This window comes from Pseudophryne corroboree, chromosome 5, assembly GCF_028390025.1.
Source record: "Pseudophryne corroboree isolate aPseCor3 chromosome 5, aPseCor3.hap2, whole genome shotgun sequence".
In the NCBI taxonomy this organism is placed as follows: Eukaryota; Metazoa; Chordata; class Amphibia; order Anura; family Myobatrachidae; genus Pseudophryne; species Pseudophryne corroboree.
Window position 1 is genome coordinate 333805799 of NC_086448.1, and position 23354 is coordinate 333829152.

Sequence of the window (23354 nt, forward strand, 5' to 3'; positions counted from 1 at the left end):
CGCCACTCAGACACTCTGCATGCAGAAGTTCAGGGACGGCAGCGGAGGCCGCGGGAGACGCCATGCCAGGTGTAATATGGCGTTTACTGTGACAGCGTCCCAGAGTGACAGGAGAGGATACAGGAATGTACACATCAGGATAACAGATGGGATCCGGTCCTGGAGCGCTGAGCCAGCCTTAGGAGGCATCTGATGGGTAAGAAATGGCGTCCAGATACCCGGATCGTGACAGCACCCCCCCCCTTTAGGAGTGGCCCCAGGACACTTCTTTGGCTTTTGAGGAAACTTGGAATGGAATCTCCGGACCAAGGCAGGAGCATGGACATCAGAAGCATTGGTCCATGAACGTTCCTCAGGACCATAACCCTTCCAGTCAATAAGATATTGTAGTTGACCGTAACGGTGACGTGAGTCCAGGATCTTGGCCACTTCATACTCAACGCCTCGTTGAGTTTGGACTTTCGGAGTTGGAGGAAGTGAGGAATGAAACCGATTCAAGATCAGCGGTTTCAACAGGGAAACATGGAATGTCCTGGGTATTTTTAAGAAGGGAGGCAACTGAAGTCTGTAAGCAACAGGATTGATGACTTGTTCAATCTTGAAAGGACCGATATAGCGAGGTGCAAACTTCATACTGGGAACTCTTAACCTCAAATTCTTCGTGGATAACCATACCCGATCACCCACCTTGAGAGCAGGAACTGCTCGACGCTTCTTATCCGCAAACTTCTTGTACCTGAACGATGCCTTGAGCAGAGCTGATCGTACGCTCTTCCAGATATTGGCAAACTGATGCAAGGTGATATCCACTGCGGGAACAGAAGTTGCTGGAAGCGGTTGGAACTCAGGGACTTTAGGGTGGAATCCAAAGTTAGTGAAGAATGGTGTTGAAGCAGATGAAGAATGATACTGGTTGTTATGACAGAACTCGGCCCAGGGAAGTAATTGAACCCAGTCATCTTGAGAGGAGGACACATAGATGCGGAGGAAGGCCTCCAAGTCCTGATTCACCCTCTCGGTTTGACCATTGGTCTGAGGATGGTAAGCCGTGGAAAACTTTAGCTTGACTTGAAGGACCTGACATAAACTTCGCCAGAATTTGGCTGTGAATTGAACTCCTCGATCTGAGATAATTTCTTCAGGAAGACCGTGGAGTCGGAAGATCTCTTGTATGAATACTTGAGCCAACTTGGAAGCTGACGGAAGACCGGTGAGAGGAATGAAGTGTGCCATCTTGGTGAACCGGTCAACTACCACCCAGATGGTATTGAACTTGTTGCACATGGGTAAATCTGTAATAAAATCCATCGACAAATGGGTCCAAGGTCGACGGGGAACAGATAGTGGAACCAGTTGCCCCGCAGGCGACTGGCGGGATACCTTATGTTGAGCACACTTTGGGCAAGATACAATAAACTCCAAGACGTCCTTTTTCAGAGTTGGCCACCAATAGGACCTAGAGATAAACTCCAGGGTTTTTTGGATACCTGTATGTCCGGAAAAACGGGAAGCATGGGCCCAATGCATGAGCTTCTTCCTTAGCATCGGTTTCACAAAACTTTTCCCTGATAGGGGCGTAGAGTCCATCCCTACCGTGGAGAATGCCAACGGATTTATAATAGGATGCTTGTCTGAAGACTCTGACTCATTTTCTTGCTCCCATGAGCGGGAAAGGGCATCGGCCTTGCGATTCTGAGAGCCCGGACAGAACTGGAGTTTAAAGTCGAACCTGGAAAAGAAAAGTGCCCATCTGGCCTGACGAGGGTTGAGACATTGTGCGCCTTTCAGATATAAAAGGTTCTTGTGGTCTGTAAGTATGGTGATTGAATGAGAAGCTCCCTCCAACAGATACCTCCACTCTTCTAGAGCGAGCTTGATGGCTAGCAACTCCTGGTCGCCAATGGCATAGTTGTGCTCAGCTGGGGAGAACTTCCGGGAGAAGAAACTGCAAGGGTGTAAATGGCCATCTTTAGCCCTCTGAGATAACACCGCTCCTACTCCAACGGAGGAGGCATCCACCTCTAAGATGAAAGGAGAGTCGATGTCAGGCTGTTTCAGAACAGGCGCAGAGATGAACCTTTGTTTTAAAAGATGAAATGCTTGCATGGCTTCTTCAGACCACTTGGACGGGTTAGCACCCTTCTTAGTGAAAGCAGTAATAGGCGCCACAATGGTGGAAAAGTCTCGTATAAACTTTCGGTAATAGTTGGCGAACCCCAAGAACCTCTGGACCCCTTTGAGGGTTAAGGGTATCGGCCAATTTTGGATTGCTTGTAGTTTCTCAGGATCCATCTCTAGTCCGGAACCGGACACAATGTACCCTAGAAACGGAATGGACTTGACTTCAAAGACGCATTTCTCTAATTTGCAATAGAGATGATTGACACGGAGACGGGACAGAACCTCTTTAACCCAAAAACGATGTTCCTCTAAATCGTTGGCAAAAATGAGGATATCGTCTAGATAGACCACGACATGACGGTATAGAATGTCTCTGAAGATCTCATTGACAAAATGCTGGAAGACAGCTGGAGCATTGCTCAATCCGAAGGGCATGACGAGGTACTCATAATGTCCGTCACGGGTGTTAAAGGCGGTCTTCCACTCGTCACCCTCACGGATCCGGATGAGATTGTATGCACCTCTCAAGTCCAGCTTTGTAAAGATGGTAGCTCCGCTAACTCTGTCAAAGAGCTCAGTAATCAGGGGTAAAGGATAACGGTTCTTGATGGTAATGTCGTTCAAACCTCTGTAGTCGATGCACGGCCGCAGACCACCATCTTTCTTCTTTACAAAAAAGAAGCCTGCGCCGGCTGGAGAAGAAGAAGGTCGAATGAACCCCTTTGCTAGGTTCTCTTTAATGTATTCCTCCATAGAATGCGTCTCAGGCAGAGACAACGGGTAAGTTCGGCCTCGAGGTGGAACCTTCCCTGGAACGAGATCAATCGGGCAGTCCCATTCTCTATGAGGAGGAAGGATATCAGCAGAAGCCTTACTGAACACATCCGTAAAATCTTGATATGGAGGAGGTGGAACATCAGACGACCTGGGGGAGGAAGAACAGACAGGCAATACTTTAAACAAACATGTCTCAGCACAGGAGGGACCCCATGCCAGAATCTGCGTAGTCGTCCAATCAATAGATGGATTGTGAAGACGGAGCCATGGAAGGCCCAGGACCACAGGATGTGTGGCTCTTGGAATCACTAAAAAAGAAATAAATTCGAAATGAAGAACTCCCACTCTCAGACGAACTGGTAGAGTCCTTAGGGAAATAACTGCATCAAAAATCTTGCTGCCATCCACGGCAGTTAAGGAGATGGACGAAGGAAGTCTCTCGGTGGGTAGGGACCACCGTTTAACATAGGCTTCGGTAATAAAGTTCCCAGCTGCTCCGGAATCAAGGAGGGCAATGACGTTCCGATAACGTTGAGCAATTTGGAGCGACACTGGGAGATTACAATCATGAGGAGATGGAGAGGAGATCATTACTCCTAGCCGGCCCTCTCCTGGGCGAGCTAGGGTTTGGAGTTTTCCCGGACGTTTGGGACAGGCATTGATGGTGTGAGACGGAGCTGCACAATAAAGACAGAGAGACTCGGAGAGACGTCTTCGGCGCTCAGCAGGAGTTAAACGGGAACGACCAAATTGCATAGGCTCATCTTTAGTTGGTGACAGTTGGCGAGGAGGAGGAGCAGAAGATTTTGGAGCAGATGATCTTCCACGCTTAGTTGCTCTCTCTCTGAAACGTAAATCAACTTTCGTGCAGAGTGAGATTAGCTCATCTAACTTAGAGGGTAAGTCTCTGGTAGCTAACTCATCTTTAATACGCTCAGATAAGCCATGCCAGAATGCAGCATACAGGGCCTCGTCGTTCCATGCCAGTTCGGATGCCAGGATCTGGAACTGTATCAGATATTGTCCTACAGTACGTGACCCCTGGCGTAAACGGAGAATCTCGGATGAAGCTGAGGTTACCCGGCCTGGCTCGTCGAAGATGCGCCTGAATGTTGACACGAAGGCAGTGTAGGAAGATAGCAGGGTGTCGGACCTCTCCCATAACGGTGATGCCCAATCAAGGGCTGAGCCACTGAGAAGAGAAATAATGTAGGCAATTTTTGTACGGTCACTGGGAAAATTGCCAGGTTGTAGCTCAAACTGAATCTCACACTGGTTGAGAAATCCCCTGCAGAATCTTGGAGATCCGTCAAATTTTGCTGGCGTTGGGAGATGAAGACGTGGAGCAGAAATGGGTAAGGTGGGTGGGGTTATAGCTGGAGTCACTGTGGTTGACGCACCAGACGCGCCTGATCCACGGAGAGTTGTCTGAATCCCATCCAGCCGAGTAGAGAGATCCTGGAGACAGCGGATGATGTGGCCCTGTGCAGCCTCCTGATGTTCTAGTCGGGCTGCCAGTTCTTGCATCGGCCTGGCCGCTTGATCCTGGTCTCCGGCTGGATTCATTAGGTCAGTGCTTACTGTCACAACTGAGGGCCTGAGCTGACGGGAGGCAGCCTCAGTTGTAGGGGCTGAGATGTACCGGAACCTGGGAGGTTGTATCAGACCCCAGGACATGTAAGTAACATGAATAATAACTCGTCAATTAAAGAAAAAATTCCTAATCAGGAAATAAATACAGGCGCTTTAGAAATGTGACCACTCTAATTTAATTAATAATTTATAAATGCTGCTCTCAGATGGTATTCTGTTATACCTAGTCAACCTAAAATTATAAATAACTATAATAGAGAGCGCAAACATATAAAATTAAAAACAATTTATTGTTTAAAAAACAGCATATATTTAGCTATGAGAATCAGTACTAATAAGCCAATTGTTAGGTAAATAGGAACAGTTGCTCATACCATAACCTATTAATGAAAATGATTATGAAGATAGTCCCTTGTTGGATTTATTTGGATAATTTATCCGGTATATCAAAAAATGAGAAATATCCAAAATATGTATCGTTCCTTATATATCCAAGAAAATTGTTAATTCAGCTGAATCACTGTTATTATGGACAAGTGCCTAAAGTGTTCTAGATTGCCTCATTAAAGGTGAAATTATTCATGTGATAGCACACACAATTTATCTAACTGTAGAATGGTGAATAGTTCCTTAACACGTATTTGTAACACCCCTCTGCCGTTATCAAGATGATAAATATTTCTCACCACGGTGTAATATATAGAGCCGTATCCTATGGCACAAGGATGAAGCGGCTACAGCGGCGCTGGATGCTAACGTTGGTGCCGGGTCCTATAGCACAAGGACCGGACGGCACTGAAGGAAATGATGACAAGACAAGTTGGAAATAGTGACGATGAGGCACTTCTAGGAACACTGGCCGATCTCACATGCAGCTGAATATAAGAGTCCAGGATCCGATGCTGTATAATTCTTGCGGCTTTAAAATACTGTGTCTCAACTCCTTGACGCGTTTCTCCGGCTTGGACTCTGCCGGTTTCCTCAGAAGGTGACCGGCAGAGTCCAAGCCGGAGAAACGCGTCAAGGAGTTGAGACACAGTATTTTAAAGCCGCAAGAATTATACAGCATCGGATCCTGGACTCTTATATTCAGCTGCATGTGAGATCGGCCAGTGTTCCTAGAAGTGCCTCATCGTCACTATTTCCAACTTGTCTTGTCATCATTTCCTTCAGTGCCGTCCGGTCCTTGTGCTATAGGACCCGGCACCAACGTTAGCATCCAGCGCCGCTGTAGCCGCTTCATCCTTGTGCCATAGGATACGGCTCTATATATTACACCGTGGTGAAAAATATTTATCATCTTGATAATGGCAGAGGGGTGTTACAAATACGTGTTAAGGAACTATTCACCATTCTACAGTTGGATAAATTGTGTGTGCTATCACATGAATAATTTCACCTTTAATGAGGCAATCTAGAACACTTTAGGCACTTGTCCATAATAACAGTGATTCAGCTGAATTAACAATTTTCTTGGATATATAAGGAACGATACATATTTTGGATATTTCTCATTTTTTGATATACCGGATAAATTATCCAAATAAATCCAACAAGGGACTATCTTCATAATCATTTTCATTAATAGGTTATGGTATGAGCAACTGTTCCTATTTACCTAACAATTGGCTTATTAGTACTGATTCTCATAGCTAAATATATGCTGTTTTTTAAACAATAAATTGTTTTTAATTTTATATGTTTGTGCTCTCTATTATAGTTATTTATAATTTTAGGATGAATAATAACTGCCCGAAGGCGTGACCACGACAACTTGGATAAAAGTCAATGATGTTTATTATGACAACTCCGCAACACAGCAGCAGTAAAAGAAAACATAAAAGTCAGCAAAGAATAAATACAGTTCCTGGGTACTACAGGGTGGCAGGAGCCACAGGGCACTGGTAGTGTGAGATAGTTCTTATAATCTTCTAGATGGAAAGTCCTTACCAGGCCCGACTGTAGCAATGGAGATAACCCAGGATTGTACCAGCTGGTGTTCCAGGAAAAGCTGGGTTGCTGAAGATAAAACGGCTGCTGTGGATACTGGCTGGAACCAGACTGTTGTTAGCACGGAGTGGATACTGGCTGGAACCAGTTAAATAATAAATGAAGCTTGAGAGCGATGCAATATGAATGAAATGTAGAACTTGAGAGCGGAGAAATAATAATACCGGTGGAGAGTGGTAAAGTGTAGAAAGGACACCGGCCCTTTAAGAGAAGCTGTACTCTGCTGGAAGCTGGGCTGGAAGCAGGTAATGTTGTAGCTGGAAACAGATGAATCCACAATGGATCGGAGAGTCAGGCTACACCGCAGGTGGAATGCTGGTGCGGGTCTCTATGGTGGAAGTCTTGAGACAGGAGCTGGAACCTGGAAGACAATCACAGGAGAGAGACAAACAGGAACTAGGTTTGACAACCAAAGCACTGACGCCTTCCTTGCTCAGGCACAGTGTATTTATACCTGCAGCAAGGAAGGGATTGGCTAGGCAATTATGCAGATTATCAATACTGAGAACAGATTGGTGGAAATGATCAGCTGACAGAATCCAAGATGGCTGCGCCCATGCAGACACTTGGAGGGAAGTTTGGTTTGTAATCCATGTGGTAATGAAAACAGTAATGGCGGCGCCGGCCACCGGAGACAGGAGGCGCCAGGCTGACAGATGCACATCCAACCACGCGGACACAGCGGAGGCCGCGGCTGACGTAATCGCCACTCAGACACTCTGCATGCAGAAGTTCAGGGGCGGAGGCCGCGGGAGACGCCATGCCAGGTGTAATATGGCGTTTACTGTGACAGCGTCCCAGAGTGACAGGAGAGGATACAGGAATGTACACATCAGGATAACAGATGGGATCCGGTCCTGGAGCGCTGAGCCAGCCTTAGGAGGCATCTGATGGGTAAGAAATGGCGTCCAGATACCCGGATCGTGACACAATCTTCCTAACGACCAAACGATATATTGCATTGCTTGGTCGGTAGCGATTTATCATTGCTACTGTCAGGGCCGTAATTAGGTGTGAGAAAAAGGTGCATTGCCCACAGAGCACTTGCCCTGTGGGCGCACCTTCTACATACACCCCGAGTGGCTGCATATCCCTCATGCTGACGGCCGCCCTCCCGCTCCCCTGTGCCTGGCGCCCACAGCCCCAAGCTCCGACCAGCTGGAGCCTCTGCCGCTGATCGCTGTGTATAGTCAGCTGCAGCGCTGGACAGTATATCCCCCCTGTGCTGCTGCGCTCCCGCGGCCCGCCCCCTCTTTGTCTGTGAAGTGTACAGAGGAGTCAGTTCTGTACAGGAGTCGGCAACAGTGTAGGAAGATTGTAAACATCATGTAAGTGCCTACAATGACACTACACTATATCACACTACACTACAGTACACTACACTATACCCTAAGGGTGGGGGGGAGGTGTATGATGCTCTGCCTGCCGTAATGTGTAAAAGGGGGACTCTGCCTGCCATAATGTGTAAAAGGGGACTCTGCCTGCCATAATGTGTAAAATAAGAATTTACTCACCGGTAATTCTATTTCTCGTAGTCCGTAGTGGATGCTGGGGACTCCGTCAGGACCATGGGGAACAGCGGCTCCGCAGGAGACAGGGCACAAAATTTAAAAGTTTGACCACTAGGTGGTGTGTACTGGCTCCTCCCCCTATGACCCTCCTCCAAGCCTCAGTTAGGATACTGTGCCCGGACGAGCGTACACAATAAGGAAGGATTTTGAATCCCGGGTAAGACTCATACCAGCCACACCAATCACACCGTACAACTTGTGATCTGAACCCAGTTAACAGTATGATAACGTAGGAGCCTCTGAAAAGATGGCTCACAACAATAAACAACCCGATTTTTTTGTAACAATAACTATGTACAAGTATTGCAGACAATCCGCACTTGGGATGGGCGCCCAGCATCCACTACGGACTACGAGAAATAGAATTACCGGTGAGTAAATTCTTATTTTCTCTGACGTCCTAGTGGATGCTGGGGACTCCGTCAGGACCATGGGGATTATACCAAAGCTCCCAAACGGGCGGGAGAGTGCGGATGACTCTGCAGCACCGAATGAGAGAACTCCAGGTCCTCCTTAGCCAGGGTATCAAATTTGTAGAATTTTACAAACGTGTTCTCCCCTGACCACGTAGCTGCTCGGCAGAGTTGTAATGCCGAGACCCCTCGGGCAGCCGCCCAAGATGAGCCCACCTTCCTTGTGGAGTGGGCATTGATTGAAATATATATTTTCAATGCTCTGACAACGTCCAGCAACTTGGAATCCTCCAAATCGCTAGTAGCTGCAGGCACCACAATAGGCTGGTTCAGGTGAAACGCTGATACCACCTTAGGCAGAAAATGAGGACGCGTCCTCAATTCTGCCCTGTCAGAATGGAAAATCAGATATGGGCTTTTATACGATAAAGCCGCCAATTCCGACACTCTCCTGGCTGAAGCCAGGGCCAGTAGCATGGTTACTTTCCATGTAAGATATTTCAAATCTACCGATTTGAGTGGCTCAAACCAATGGGATTTGAGAAAATCCAAAACTACATTGAGATCCCACGGTGCCACTGGGGGCACAACCGGGGGCTGTATATGTAGTACTCCTTTTACAAAAGTCTGGACTTCAGGAACTGAAGCCAATTCTTTCTGGAAGAAAATCGACAGGGGCGAAATTTGAACCTTAATGGACCCTAATTTGAGGCCCATAGATAATCCTGTTTGCAGGAAATGTAGGAATCGACCCAGTTGAAATTCCTCTGTCGGGGCCTTCCTGGCCTCACACCATGCAACATATTTTCTCCAAATGCGGTGATAATGTTGTGCAGTCACCTCCTTCCTGGCTTTGACCAGGGTAGGGATGACCTCTTCCGGAATGCCTTTTTCCCTTAGGATCCGGCGTTCAACCGCCATGCCGTCAAACGCAGCCGCGGTAAGTCTTGGAATAGACACGGTCCCTGCTGAAGCAGATCACTTCTTAGAGGTAGAGGCCACGGATCTTCCATGAGCATCTCCTGAAGTTCCGGGTACCAAGTCCTTCTTGGCCAGTCCAGAGCCACTAGTATCGTTCTTACTCCCCTTTGCCGTATAATTCTCAGTACCTTGGGTATGAGAGGCAGAGGAGGGAACACATACACTGACTGGTACACCCATGGTGTTACCAGAGCGTCCACAGCTATTGCCTGAGGGTCTCTTGACCTGGCGCAATACCTGTCCAGTTTTTTGTTGAGGCGGGACGCCATCATGTCCACCATTGGTCTTTCCCAATGGACTACAATCATGTGGAAGACTTCTGGATGAAGTCCCCACTCTCCCGGGTGAAGATCGTGTCTGCTGAGGAAGTCTGCTTCCCAGTTGTCCACTCCCGGGATGAACACTGCTGACAGTGCTATCACATGATTTTCCGCCCAGCGAAGAATCCTTGCAGCTTCTGCCATTGCCCTCCTGCTTCTTGTGCCGCCCTGTCTGTTTACGTGGGCGACTGCCGTGATGTTGTCCGACTGGATCAACACCGGCTGACCCTGAAGCAGAGGTTTTGCCAGGCTTAGAGCATTGTAGATTGCTCTTAGTTCCAGTATATTTATGTGAAGAGACGTTTCCAGGCTTGACCACACGCCCTGGAAGTTTCTTCCTTGTGTGACCGCTCCCCAGCCTCTCAGGCTGGCATCCGTGGTCACTAGGACCCAGTTCTGTATGCCGAATCTGCGGCCCTCTAACAGATGAGCACTCTGCAACCACCATAGCAGAGAGACCCTTGTCCTTGTCGACAATTTTATCCGCTGATGCATCTGCAGATGCGATCCGGACCATTTGTCTAGCAGATCCCACTGAAAAATTCGTGCATGGAATCTGCCGAATGGAATCGCTTCGTAAGAAGCCACCATTTTTCCCAGGACTCTTGTGCATTGATGCACAGACACTGTCCCTGGTTTTAGGAGGTTCCTGACGAGTTCGGATAACTCCCTGGCTTTCTCCTCCGGAAGAAATACCTTTTTCTGAACAGTGTCCAGAATCATCCCTAGGAACAGCAGACGTGTCGTCGGGATCAGTTGGGATTTTGGAAAATTCAGAATCCACCCGTGCTGTTGGAGCACTACTTGAGTTAGTGCTACTCCGACCTCCAGCTGTTCTCTGGATCTTGCCCTTATCAGGAGATCGTCCAAGTAAGGGATAATTAATACGCCTTCTCTTCGAAGAAGGATCATCATTTCGGCCATTACCTTGGTAAAGACCCTGGGTGCCGTGGACAATCCAAACAGCAGCGTCTGAAACTGATAATGACAGTTTTGTACCACGAACCTGAGGTACCCTTGGTGTGAAGGGCAAATTGGGACATGAAGGTAAGCATCCTTGATGTCCAAGGACACCATAAAATCCCCTTCTTCCAGATTCGCTATCACTGCTCTGAGTGACTCCATCTTGAACTTGAATTTTTTTATGTACAGGTTCAGAGATTTCAGATTTAGAATAGGTCTTACCGAGCCGTCCGGCTTCGGTACCACAAATAGCGTGGAGTAATACCCCTTTCCCTGTTGTAGAAGGGGTACCTTGATTATCACCTGCTGAGAATACAGCTTGTGAATGGCTTCCAATACCGTCGCCCTGTCTGAGGGAGACGTTGGCAAAGCAGATTTTAGGAACCGGCGAGGGGGAGACTTCTCGAATTCCAACCTGTAACCCTGAGATACTACCTGCAGGATCCAGGGGTCCACCTGCGAGTGAGCCCACTGTGCGCTGAAATTCTTGAGGCGACCCCCCACCGCCCCTGAGTCCGCTTGTAAGGTCCCAGCGTCATGCTGAGGCCTTTGCAGAAGCCGGGGAGGACTTCTGCTCCTGGGAAGGGGCTGCTTGCTGCAGTCTCTTACCCTTTCCTTTGCCTCGGGGCAAATATGAATGTCCTTTTGCTCGCTTGTTCTTATAGGAACGAAAGGACTGCGGCTGAAAAGACTGCGTCTTTTTCTGCTGGGAGGGGACTTGAGGTAAAAAGGTGGACTTCCCGGCTGTTGCCGTGGCTACCAAATCCGATAGACCGACCCCAAATAATTCCTCCCCTTTATACGGCAATACTTCCATATGCCGTTTGGAATCCGCATCGCCTGACCACTGTCGTGTCCATAGACTTCTTCTGGCAGATATGGACATCGCACTTACTCTTGATGCCAGAGTGCAGATATCCCTCTGTGCATCTCGCATATAAAGGAATGCATCCTTTAATTGCTCTATAGTCAATAAAATACTGTCCCTATCCAGGGTATCAATATTTTCAGTCAGGGAATCCGACCAAGCCACCCCAGAACTGCACATCCAGGCTGAGGCGATTGCTGGTCGCAGTATAACACCAGTATGTGTGTATATACTTTTTAGAATATTTTCCAGCCTCCTATCAGCTGGATCCTTGAGGGCGGCCGTATCAGGAGACGGTAACGCCACTTGTTTGGATAAACGTGTGAGCGCCTTGTCCACCCTAGGGGGTGTTTCCCAGCGCGCCCTAACCTCTGGCGGGAAAGGGTATAACGCCAATAACTTCTTTGAAATTAGCAGTTTTTTATCAGGGGTAACCCACGCTTCATCACACACGTCATTCAATTTCTCTGATTCAGGAAAAACTACAGGTAGTTTTTTCAGACCCCACATAATACCCTTTTTGTGGTACTTGCAGTATCAGAGATATGCAAAGCCTCCTTCATTGCCGTGATCATATAACGTGTGGCCCTACTGGAAAATACGTTCGTTTCTTCACCGTCGACACTAGATTCGGTGTCCGTGTCTGGGTCTGTGTCGACCGACTGAGGCAAAGGGCGTTTTACAGCCCCTGACGGTGTTTGAGACGCCTGTACAGGTACTAACTGGTTTGCCGGTCGTCTCATGTCGTCAACCGACTTTTGCAGCGTGCTGACATTATCACGTAATTCCATAAACAAAGCCATCCATTCCGGTGTCGACTCCCTAGGGGGTGACATCACCATTACCGGCAATTGCTCCGCCTCCACACCAACATCGTCCTCATACATGTCGACACACACGTACCGACACACAGCAGACACACAGGGAATGCTCTGATAGAAGACAGGACCCCACTAGCCCTTTGGGGAGACAGAGGGAGAGTTTGCCAGCACACACCAAAGCGCTATAATTATATAGGAACAACCTTATATAAGTGTTGTTTCCTTATAGCTGCTTAAATATATATAATATCGCCAAAAAATGCCCCCCCTCTCTGTTTTTTACCCTGTTTCTGTAGTGCGGTGCAGGGGAGAGCCTGGGAGCCTTCCTAGCAGCGGAGCTGTGTAGGAAAATGGCGCTGTGTGCTGAGGAGATAGGCCCCGCCCCCTATTCCGGCGGGCTCTTCTCCCGGTTTTTCTGAGACCTGGCAGGGGTGAAATACATCCATATAGCCTCATGGACTATATGTGATGTATTCTTTTTAGCCAGAAAGGTATTAACATTGCTGCCCAGGGCGCCCCCCCCAGCGCCCTGCACCCTCAGTGACCGCCGGTGTGAAGTGTGCCTGAGCGCAATGGCGCACAGCTGCAGTGCTGTGCGCTACCTCATGAAGACTGAAAAGCCTTCAGCCGCCGTTTCTGGACCTCTTCTTACTTCGGCATCTGCAAGGGGGTCGGCGGCGCGGCTCCGGTGACCCATCCAGGCTGTACCTGTGATCGTCCCTCTGGAGCTAGTGTCCAGTAGCCTAAGAAGCAAATCCATCCTGCACGCAGGTGAGTTCACTTCTTCTCCCCTAGGTCCCTCGTTGCAGTGAGCCTGTTGCCAGCAGGACTCACTGAAAATAATAAAACTATCAAAACTTTTACTCTAAGCAGCTCTTTATGAGAGCCACCTAGATTGCACCCTGCTCGGACGGGCACAAAAACCTAACTAAGGCTTGGAGGAGGGTCATAGGGGGAGGAGCCAGTACACACCACCTAGTGGTCAAACTTTTAAATTTTGTGCCCTGTCTCCTGCGGAGCCGCTGTTCCCCATGGTCCTGACGGAGTCCCCAGCATCCACTAGGACGTCAGAGAAAAGGGGACTCTGCTTGCCGTAATGTGTAAAAGGGGACTCTACCTGGCATAATGTGTAAAACGGGGACTCTGCCTGTCGTAATGTTTAAAAAGGGGACTCTACCTGGCATAATGTGTAAAAGGGGGCTCTGCCTGCCGTAATATGTAAAACGGGACTCTGCCTGCCGTAATGTGTAAAAGGGGACTCTGCCTGCCGTAATGTGTAAAAGGGGACTCTGCCTGCTGTAATGTGTAAAAGGGGACTCTGCCTGCCGTACTGTATAATAGGGGACTGTACCTGCTGTACTGTGTAAAAGGGGACTATGCCTGCCGTAACGTGTAAAAGGAGATTGTACCTGCCGTACTGTGTAAAAGGGGACTGTACCTGCCATAATGTGTAAAAGTTGAGTCTACCTGCCATACTATGTAAAAAGGGGCTCTACCTCTGTAATGTGTAAAATGGGGCTGCCGTAATGTGTGTAAGTGGCTGTGTGGCATAATTTGAATAATAGAGACTACTGTGCAGCATAATATGAATTGGTATTATTTTGTGGCCACGCTTCTTCCCCAAAAAGCCACACCCCTATATTTTTGGCACGCCCCCCCCCCCGCGTGCACTGGTCCTATTTTAAATATGATGGGTGGGGGGATGGGGATGGGGGGTGGGGGGTGGGGGTGGGAGGAAGGGCGCGCCAATGCGGTTTCTTGCACACAGCACTAAAATGTCTTGTTACGGCACTGGCTACTGTAGACACTAGAACAACCTTCATGCCACTTCCATTATAGTGCAACATATAGTTTGTCATCTGGTTCACCGTGCACACTGCACAATTGGCACAAAATCACTAGTGATATCACTAGGTTTGATGTGCAGCACGGACGGCTAGCGAACAAGTGGGAGCGCGCAACCATGCATACACACTGAGCGATGTAGGCGATATGCCGTTACGAAACAGCATATCGGGCCGACATCGCTCCAGTGTGTTCACTGCTTAAAAGAGGGAAGTATTGTAGATGCTGAGAGCAAAGAAAATTATGTAATACTGAATATCTCCTGCTCTAACTGACATTTTATAAGGAATCAAGTAAGGAATACAAAAGCCTTATATCATATTGTTATTAACATGGCAGTTACAAAGAAATTGCCAAAGCTTTCAACACATACACACTGCAGCGTGAAGTGAGCAACTTTTAAAAACGCAATCATCTTCTGACATTCATGGACATCAATGCATGACAAATGATCACCCCTCTGTACAACAAATATTAAGGGGGCTTAGATGCCCTTTAAGGCATACCAAATGTCATTATCTCATCTTATTACCCAACATCTATGTACAGAATGCCTTCCCATAGTATCTTTTAAATAGGATATAAGACTTACACTGAGCTGAATGCTTTTCACCTGAAGACCAAGTAGGTTAAGTCAACACAAGTTTGACCATAATCACTTCAGATTTTGAAAAAAGTTATAAAACCTGATACAAATGTAAACCGTTTATGAGAAAGATAGTGAAGTCACCCACGTAACACAGGCTTAGAGACTAGAGAGGAGTGATGAATGATATGAGCATACCACCCACCCAAATACTAGAAGTAGATGAAAGTTCTGCCTAGCCACACGTCATTACAAAAGGTGTTCTTTTCCCAAAGCAAGCAATTCTGAAAGATGAGCAGACAGCTTAAGCACAAGAATTGTAAACTGAGACGTTAAGAGCAGCTAAATATGGCTAAAAAAGCCCAGTTGCTCTTCCACGGCACAGGTTACTGTCCTGTTTACACATGACGGTACAGGAGCAGCTTATTAATGGATACAAGCTTTCTCACTAATTATTACCAGCAACATTATATACATCACTCAATCCCTTGTTGTTGCATGTTGCTACTTCTAACTAAATAGGTTAAACAAAATCCAGTACACCAGCCAAAAATAAATATACAAAAAAAAACCATAAAAGATATAAAGCCAAGATTTAATAATGTAATTTTAAATTGTTCTGCAAAGTTCAATCAGACCAAAAATCACTCTGAACCTTTCTAAGAATCTGACTTTGATGACAACTATAGAACTTTTATCTCATCATTGTACTTAATGTATAGAAACCTAGAGCGATCACCTAAAGATCAAGTTAAAGGCATAAAAAGTGGAGAGCGTATCATGATTAGGTGAAAATCCCATGCAGCGCCAGCAATATGAACATAAAAGGGTCTCCTGTGTGATGAAGCAGGAGACAGTAATACATGCTTACTTAAATATGATGAGCAAGGGAATATTATATCAATTTGAGGGGGGGAAAGTACAAAAAGTAGATTGTTGCTTTTATGGCCAAAGGAAATTTTATAAACATGTGATAAAACTTACAATAAAGTATTCTCTGCCATATGCGCTCAGGCAATTATTGGTACAGTATGTCTGTAAAACAGCTGCGGGTTGAGAGCAGTACTCAGACTCTATTAACTATATATCCAGTGGACACTATTGCTGAGCTAAAAATCAGGTCTTCTCATATGACAACAGTGTAACTTGTAAGAATTGTATGAAAGTAGAGGTTCCTAAGAGCAGATGTATGAAGAAAACCAGCAACACTTCACACGCTTTCAGCAAAGCCATGTACCCAAAACCTTTACAGTCACCCATGGTGTATCGCTCTGGGGTAATGCTAAAAGCAGCGTAACATCCCATCCCATCTTATTAGACAACGTGCAAGCATTATTATTCAACATTTTTCTACCTATTCAGTAAACTATAGAAGGTGGTCTCTGAAAAACATGCATTGAAGTACTCGGACTCTAGAGTTTGGCTGTGTATGTAAAAGTGCTGAGCTCCACAGTAAAATATTATGGGGAAGATGTACTAAGCTTTGGAGATCAATAAAGTGGAGAGAGATAAAGTACCTACCAATCAGCTCCTGTCATTTTTCAAACACAGCCTATAACATGGCAGTTAGGAACTGATAGTTGGCGGTTTATCTCGCTCCACTTTCTCTCTATCCAAGGATTAGTACATCTCCTCCTGAGACTTACTGAGAACAGGGTCTAACCAAGGTTTCTTAGATAAGATATTGCTGGCAACAAATGTCCTGTAAATATTCCATCCAGGTTTACGCAGGGCTTGATCCTGTTTTAAAAACACGCAGAAAGAGATACTGATGGAAAGTATGAAGTTCCCGATACATCTGTTGTACCATATATGGTCATTTTTCACATAATGCAGCAAACTTTGGAGACCATTGTAATCCTTGATGAACCTCAAGCTGTCTTGAACAACCTTATGAGTAGGCATGTGCAGGTGCTTTAACAAACATACAATAGTGAAATTCTATTTAAATACACACTAACAAGGATCTCCCTAGCAAAATACTTCTAATGGAATATGTACATCAATGTTCCAGTACGATAGGGTAGCTTTATCATCTTGAAAGTGAACAGCATTTCAAGAAAAAGTAAGAATGTCAATGACTGCAGATAAAGGGTTCTATTTATTAAAGGACAAACAGCCTTAAAACCCACCCCACAACTGCTGTTTTTGCTGGAAATGCTGTGCACAAGTGTGAGCTAGCAATGCCACATCACGCAGAAGGGATCTTGACTGGCTGGCAATGCTCTGCTGCCATATGTCTGTGGCAAGATATGGTGGCACACAGCAATTTCTTTCATAAGAGAAAAATAGGCTCACTAGTACTTTGGGAAACTACAAGAAATCAGCACATCACCCCATGTAAAATAAGCTAAATTACATATATTGTTTTCATTTAAGTATTTTCTTTTTCCGTGTACTTGAACAATTTCATAACATTTCAAAACTCAAATTTTATAACAATTGAATTATTCTTCACATTACAAAATTAATATTTTTAGTATGTAAAGAATAGCTTCAATACATACAGTAAAAAAGGATTTCAATAAAGAATGAAACAGTACATTTGAATACAATATTTTTGTGTTACCAAGAACTTAATAATGATAAATATTTACCAGCAGTTTCTTCCCAGAACCAATTTTTTGCTGTTCTGTCTCTTTTTTAGTATCTGCATCTGTTGCAACAGCAAGCACCTGGTATCTGTTATACAAAAGAAAGGTTCAAGATATCAGAACTATATTATTTATTGTACAACATGAAATGTATTAAGTACTGTACTTGCACAGTGTAAAATACAACAGTGACACAGTCACTCAGTTTAATATGAACAGTGATAAATAAGAGCAGTTTATCTGGTTGGGTACGGGATCCCGACAGTCAGGAGCCAACGGTCAGAATACAGACAGAGGCATTACGATGGTCAGAATCCCAACATATTTTGGTTAATAGACTAACCTTACCCCTTACCCGCCAACCCACAGCCTAGACCTAAACCTCCCCTCCCGCAGCCCAGTCCTCTCCCTGATACTTATATTCGGGATTGTGACTGTCTGCATTTCGATGCCAGTCTTCTGACAGTCAGCATCCTGATTATCGAAATGCTAACTACATCCCAATTATTTACTTAATTAACTTTCTCCTACTGTTCAATCAGATCAGCTTTATTTTATTTTTGAAATCACTTTAGCAGGGACAACTTTTTACTAGATGATACTGGCTCGGACTCCTCCATTTCATTTGCATACCAAAGCATTGGATACTAGTCACAAAGAACAGGTAGGATAAGACATAGAAAAAGAAAAGAAATAAAAAAAGAAAAACAACGATACTGGGATAAAAACCTTCATGATATAGAAAAAAGGTTGAAATGGTAAATATTAATAGTGACTTGCATGCTTTACACTAGCCCTGTCATTGTCCATTTTACCTACAGTACTTGTGTTGTTAAAACCATAAAATAAGCAATTCCCAAAATTTCTTAAAACAAAAGGAACATAAAATGTTATCAGTCTTCCTAAAGGACATGGGCAATCACTCTTTAAAAATTATTAACAAAACTTTTCAGTGCAGAATGACAGCAAACTCGGGGCATAATTCAGCATGGATCGTAGATGTGCGAAAAAATCGCACATCTACGATCCATTACATTGACATGCGGGGGACACCCAGCACAGGGTAAGTCCAGCCCACATGCCGGGCCCTGCCCCCCCTGCCCCGAAAACAGCCACCGTAGCCCGCCCGGCAAACGGTCCGGACACGCATGCACTGTCTGGACCGCGACCCCCCAATGCCACCGCAACGCCCCTTAAACGCCAAGTCAACGCCCTTTCCCGCCCCACACACGCCTTTGCCTGTCAACCAGGCAGAGGCATTTGCACAAGTGAGATGCTGTTGCATCTCACTGTATGCCCACGCGCAGTACAGCTGCTGCATGAGCGCACACTTCACAGGGCTTCAGCATATGAACGCAATCATACCTGCGTTACATGATGAATTATGCCCTCAGCCATTGACATACAGCTTCACAAGATAGCCATTATGAGATTGGTGGCAATATGGGGTGTCCTGTAGACAGAGGCGGATTGGCCATAGAGTTCACAGGGAAGATTCCCGGTGGGCCGACGCACCAGTGGGGCCTGTTTTGTTTGAGGACATGTGGTCCTTTTTATAGACATAATGAATAAGATGCAAAATAATTTGCATATATGAAAATTACTTTGCCACTTAGCCTGTGATTGCAGATGATCTAGTGTATGCTCTGTCTGCCTGCTTGGCTGACATATAAGATTGAGTGAATAGTGATTGGGATATGGTTGGTGTAATAAGCAAGACAATGTATCTTTCTAAAGAATGATATAGTTTCCTAAATTCTGAAGGTGTATCATATAATGTGCTCATAATATGTAATTTTATTTATTTTTAACTTCCCCCTTGATGCTGGACATGCCCACTATCTGGAAAGTCTTGAGGGGAGGGTGCTGCTGCCATGGCCCATGGCTAGACCTTACACCTCTGGTGCTACCCATGTGGGGCCACTAGTACAAATTTTTCCAGGGCCGCTTTTTGTTCCCAATCTGCCCCTGCCTGTAGACTCCAAGCTTTCATCACATATGAACAAATATTAACTGAATAACTATGGGCGGTGGGGACTTAGTGCAAATTAACAATGCTGTGAAGTTCCTATAATCTCACTGGCTATTCTAGCATTGTATTAAAGGGCCACTGACATGAAAGGGAAAATTACAAACCAACACTAGTTAAACTGTATTTGTTAACCCATTGCAGGTATATACAGTCTGCCTTCCTATAAAGATCAATGGCCTATTTCAAATGCAGTAGTTGTCTTGCAAGTAAAAGTTAATTTATAGGACCTACCAAATGTAAAGAAAATCTGGTAGTGTCACATGGTAACATCACTGGATTTCCTGTGACAATGTCACTCTTGTGCAACTGTAGTGAACAAACAACAACGCAGTTTATAAAGCTCCTGAGCCAAATAAAACAGTTGCTGGTCCCATCACTGCACCAACGTTTAAATCTAATATAATGGAATACTCACTTGTAGCTTTCGACTTGTCGGCAAGAAGACACAGTAACAAACGAGTCTGTTCTAGGACTGTATCTCAGGGGACCAGGTATAAGAAAACCTGGCAAGTAACGGCCAAATGCATAGCTTTCCTGCTCAAAGAACATGAGCATCCCATCCATTGATTGAATGCAAATCAAATCTCGACCTGTAAAAGAAAAAAAAGAAAACTTACTAAAGGCAAATCAGCCTGCCTTTGCCCTATGTCTGCCTGGGGATCCGGTCTGAAGATCGACAGTGTCTAGGTCGACAATGTTTAGGTCGACCACTATAGGTCGACAGTCACTAGGTCGACATGGATGGAAGGTCGACAGGGTTTCTAGGTCAACATGTGCTAGGTCGACAGGTCTAAAGGTCGACATGAGTTTTTTTCATTTTTATTTTTTATTTTTTTTCATACTTAACGATCCACGTGGAGTACGATTGGAACGGTAAAGTGTGCCGAGCGAAGCGGTAGCGGAGCGAAGGCACCATGCCCGAAGCATGGCGAGCGAAGCGAGCCATGCGAGGGGACGCGGTGCACTAATTTGGGATCCCGGTCACTCTACGAAGAAAACAACACCAACATTTTTTTTCCCCTCATGTCGACCTTTAGACCTGTCGACCTAGCACATGTCGACCTAGAAACCCTGTCGACCTTCCATCCATGTCGACCTAGTGACTGTCGACCTATAGTGGTCGACCTAAACATTGTCGACCTAGATACTGTCGATAAAACGAACCACACCCGTCTGCCTGTGCTGTAACTGTAGGAATGACATTATACACATGTTCAGCACTGCTGTCACTGCAAAAACAAGGTTAAACAGGAAAACAGTGCATATTTTCTGTAGGTAACTTTAAACTTTATTATTTGCAAATGCAAAGTGTACTGTACAGATCTGTATCCATTTTCTGTGTGTTGTCATGTCTCATAACTAGCAACGCTGCTGAACTTTATGTTATAAATTGTTCTATACTGAAGTGACAGTAAGTTGGTAACAAATTAAGCTTGGTCTTTGTATAGAAATCACAAAATTATTAGTGAATCCAAAATAAAGGGCCTTATTCAGGTTTGTTAGCAAACAAAAAAAAATAGCATTTGGTTAAAACCATGTGCACTGCAGGTAGGGCAGATGTAACATGTGCAGAGAGATTTAGATTTGGGTGGGAGGTGCTTAAACTGAAATATAAATTGCAGTGTAAAAATTAAGCAGCCAGTATTTACCATGCACAGAAACATTATAACCTACTCAAATTTAAATCTCTCTGCACGTTTCTATTTACCCCATCTGTAGTGCAACACGGTTTTTCCAAATTGCTAACTTTCTTGGTTTGGTAACAAACCTGAAAACCCCCCAAAGTATGTAATGCTAGAAACAGCTCTGCAAGACTGCAAAGGCTTTCTGGAAACCATTGTCCAGACTAGATTCTTAGGGTGCGTACACACTAGGCGATATCGGGCGGTTCAGAATGATATAGTCTAGTGTGGACGAAGGATATATCACAAGATGCGCACTCCCACGGGTCATCGATTCAACGTCTCCCGTCAGATCTGCATGCAGGTTCAATGGGCCATATCGCAGTCGAGGACCATGCTGCGGAATGCAGCATGGACCCGCTCCCCCACCTTCCTGCAGGTGTACGTTGCGTTCGAAAGTATCAAAGGTATAATGTCTAATGAATGTGTTAATGGAAGACCATGTGGCTGCCTTACATATCTGATCAGCTTAGGCACCACGTTGTGCTGCCCATGACAGACCTACTTTACGAGTAGAGTTAGCAGAGAAATTAGCTGGAATAGGGAGAGCAGCTTGAGAATATGCTTCTAAAAATAGTCATCCGAAGCCATCTCGCGAGTGTCTACTTGTCAGCAGGCCATCCTCTCTTGTGAAATCAGCAGAGAACGAAGAGATTATCTGTCTTTCTGATGGCACTGGTACGATCCACGTAGATCCTTAAAGCACGGACTACGTCCAATGATGAATCTCCCATAGAAAGGCGCTTGTAAATTGAGGTGTTTGACCTGGAGCAGCTGCTTGAGGGATAGTTAACCCCTTACAGAACAATTTGCAGAAAGAGAGTATGCAGCGCTATGAACTGGATATATAATTACATAGTTTATTAGAAAAAGAAAAAAGTTGCAACATATCATAAGTACTTATGTAATTAGTAAGAGATAATAACAAACGGTAAATACTTTTAAAATTTATCAATATAAAACAAATGGGGCAAACTCAGCACAGCAGTTTTGGATAAAATAATATCACATATAATAGCCTCACATGATCTCCTGTTTAAAGTCCATGGAAATGGAGCCACAGTCCCAGGGGTGCATAAGACACTTGTCAGATGTTATTAGTCCTTGCGGAGTGAGATGCACAGACCTTTATTGCTTGATTCCAGACACCAGAGTCCTATTGAAAGCTTTGTCCTATACTCCTTGCTTGGACAGCAGTGTGTTCCCCGTTTTTGCAGAGAATGGACTTCTAGGCGTGTTCCAGGATATCTGTGAGATCTGTAGTGGAGGACTTCTTAAAACCGACGCGTTTCGCTGTGTCAACAGCTTCATCAAGGTGTGAGTGTCCATTGTGAGAGTGTGTCAGCGTCCGGAGTCTTACCGGTACGCTGGGGCCGTGGGGCTGGCTTCCTTGGCGATGTGCGGGCAGCGGCGGAGGTGGGCTGCTGCGCCGGATCCGTGGACAGCAGTAGCAGCGGTGAGGGGGTCCGCTTGTGGCGGCGGGACGCCGCTACAGCGGGTCGCTCTTGCTGAGCAGTTGCTAGGAGACCAGGGGCATTAAGCATTGTGGCTTTGCAAAAAGGTCTGCATTACTGGGCGCCGCCATGTTGGAGACCAAGTTTTGTTTTTTTTCATCAATAGTTTTTATTGAAAACAAGTTTTCTTTTTGCAAGGGGAAGGGGTACAGAAAGAAAGAAGGAAGAGGGGGGGGGGGGGGGGGTACAAAGAACCAAGGGAACGGGATGTAAACATGCAAATATCAAAATTGTCAGAAGTTAAATATAACAATCTAATATAGATACAATAGGAAAAATACAAAGTCATCTTGGAAAAAGATACAGATAAACACGGGTCAAACATGAAAACATATCAATAAACAAATAATCAATAATAGACACAGGGCTAGTAAGGCACAGCCGGTGCACAGAGCGGAAGTATAAGCCGAGTCAGTTAGGGGGAAGGCGAAACACCCCCTCCAGCAGTGACGTAGTCATGCCATGCTCTCCATTTCACCATTGGGGAGGAGGCCGCAGAAGAGTAAGGCATGAACTCAGTTTCCATAGTAAAATGGAATTGAATTTTGTTGGTGACTAGTGATAGAGGAGGGGGAGAAGCTTGTTTCCAACTTTGGGCCAATGCAGCCCTGGCAGCTATACAAATATGCCCCACCAGATATCTCTGATGAGGTGGTATCTCAG

General features: G+C 45.6%; 1 protein-coding gene across 4 annotated transcripts in view; it reads right to left on the reverse strand.

Moving 5' to 3' along the window:
• BBS9 (Bardet-Biedl syndrome 9) overlaps positions 1–23354 on the reverse strand; it is an 853332-nt gene that overhangs the window by 630385 nt on the left and 199593 nt on the right. For all 4 annotated transcript variants that reach the window (XM_063922539.1, XM_063922541.1, XM_063922538.1 and 1 more), the window contains exons 7-8: positions 19911–20085; positions 17467–17551 (exon numbers count right to left, since the gene is read on the reverse strand). In XM_063922539.1, the coding sequence (XP_063778609.1) occupies positions 17467–17551; positions 19911–20085 (260 nt within the window). The remainder of the gene's footprint in view (positions 1–17466; positions 17552–19910; positions 20086–23354) is intronic.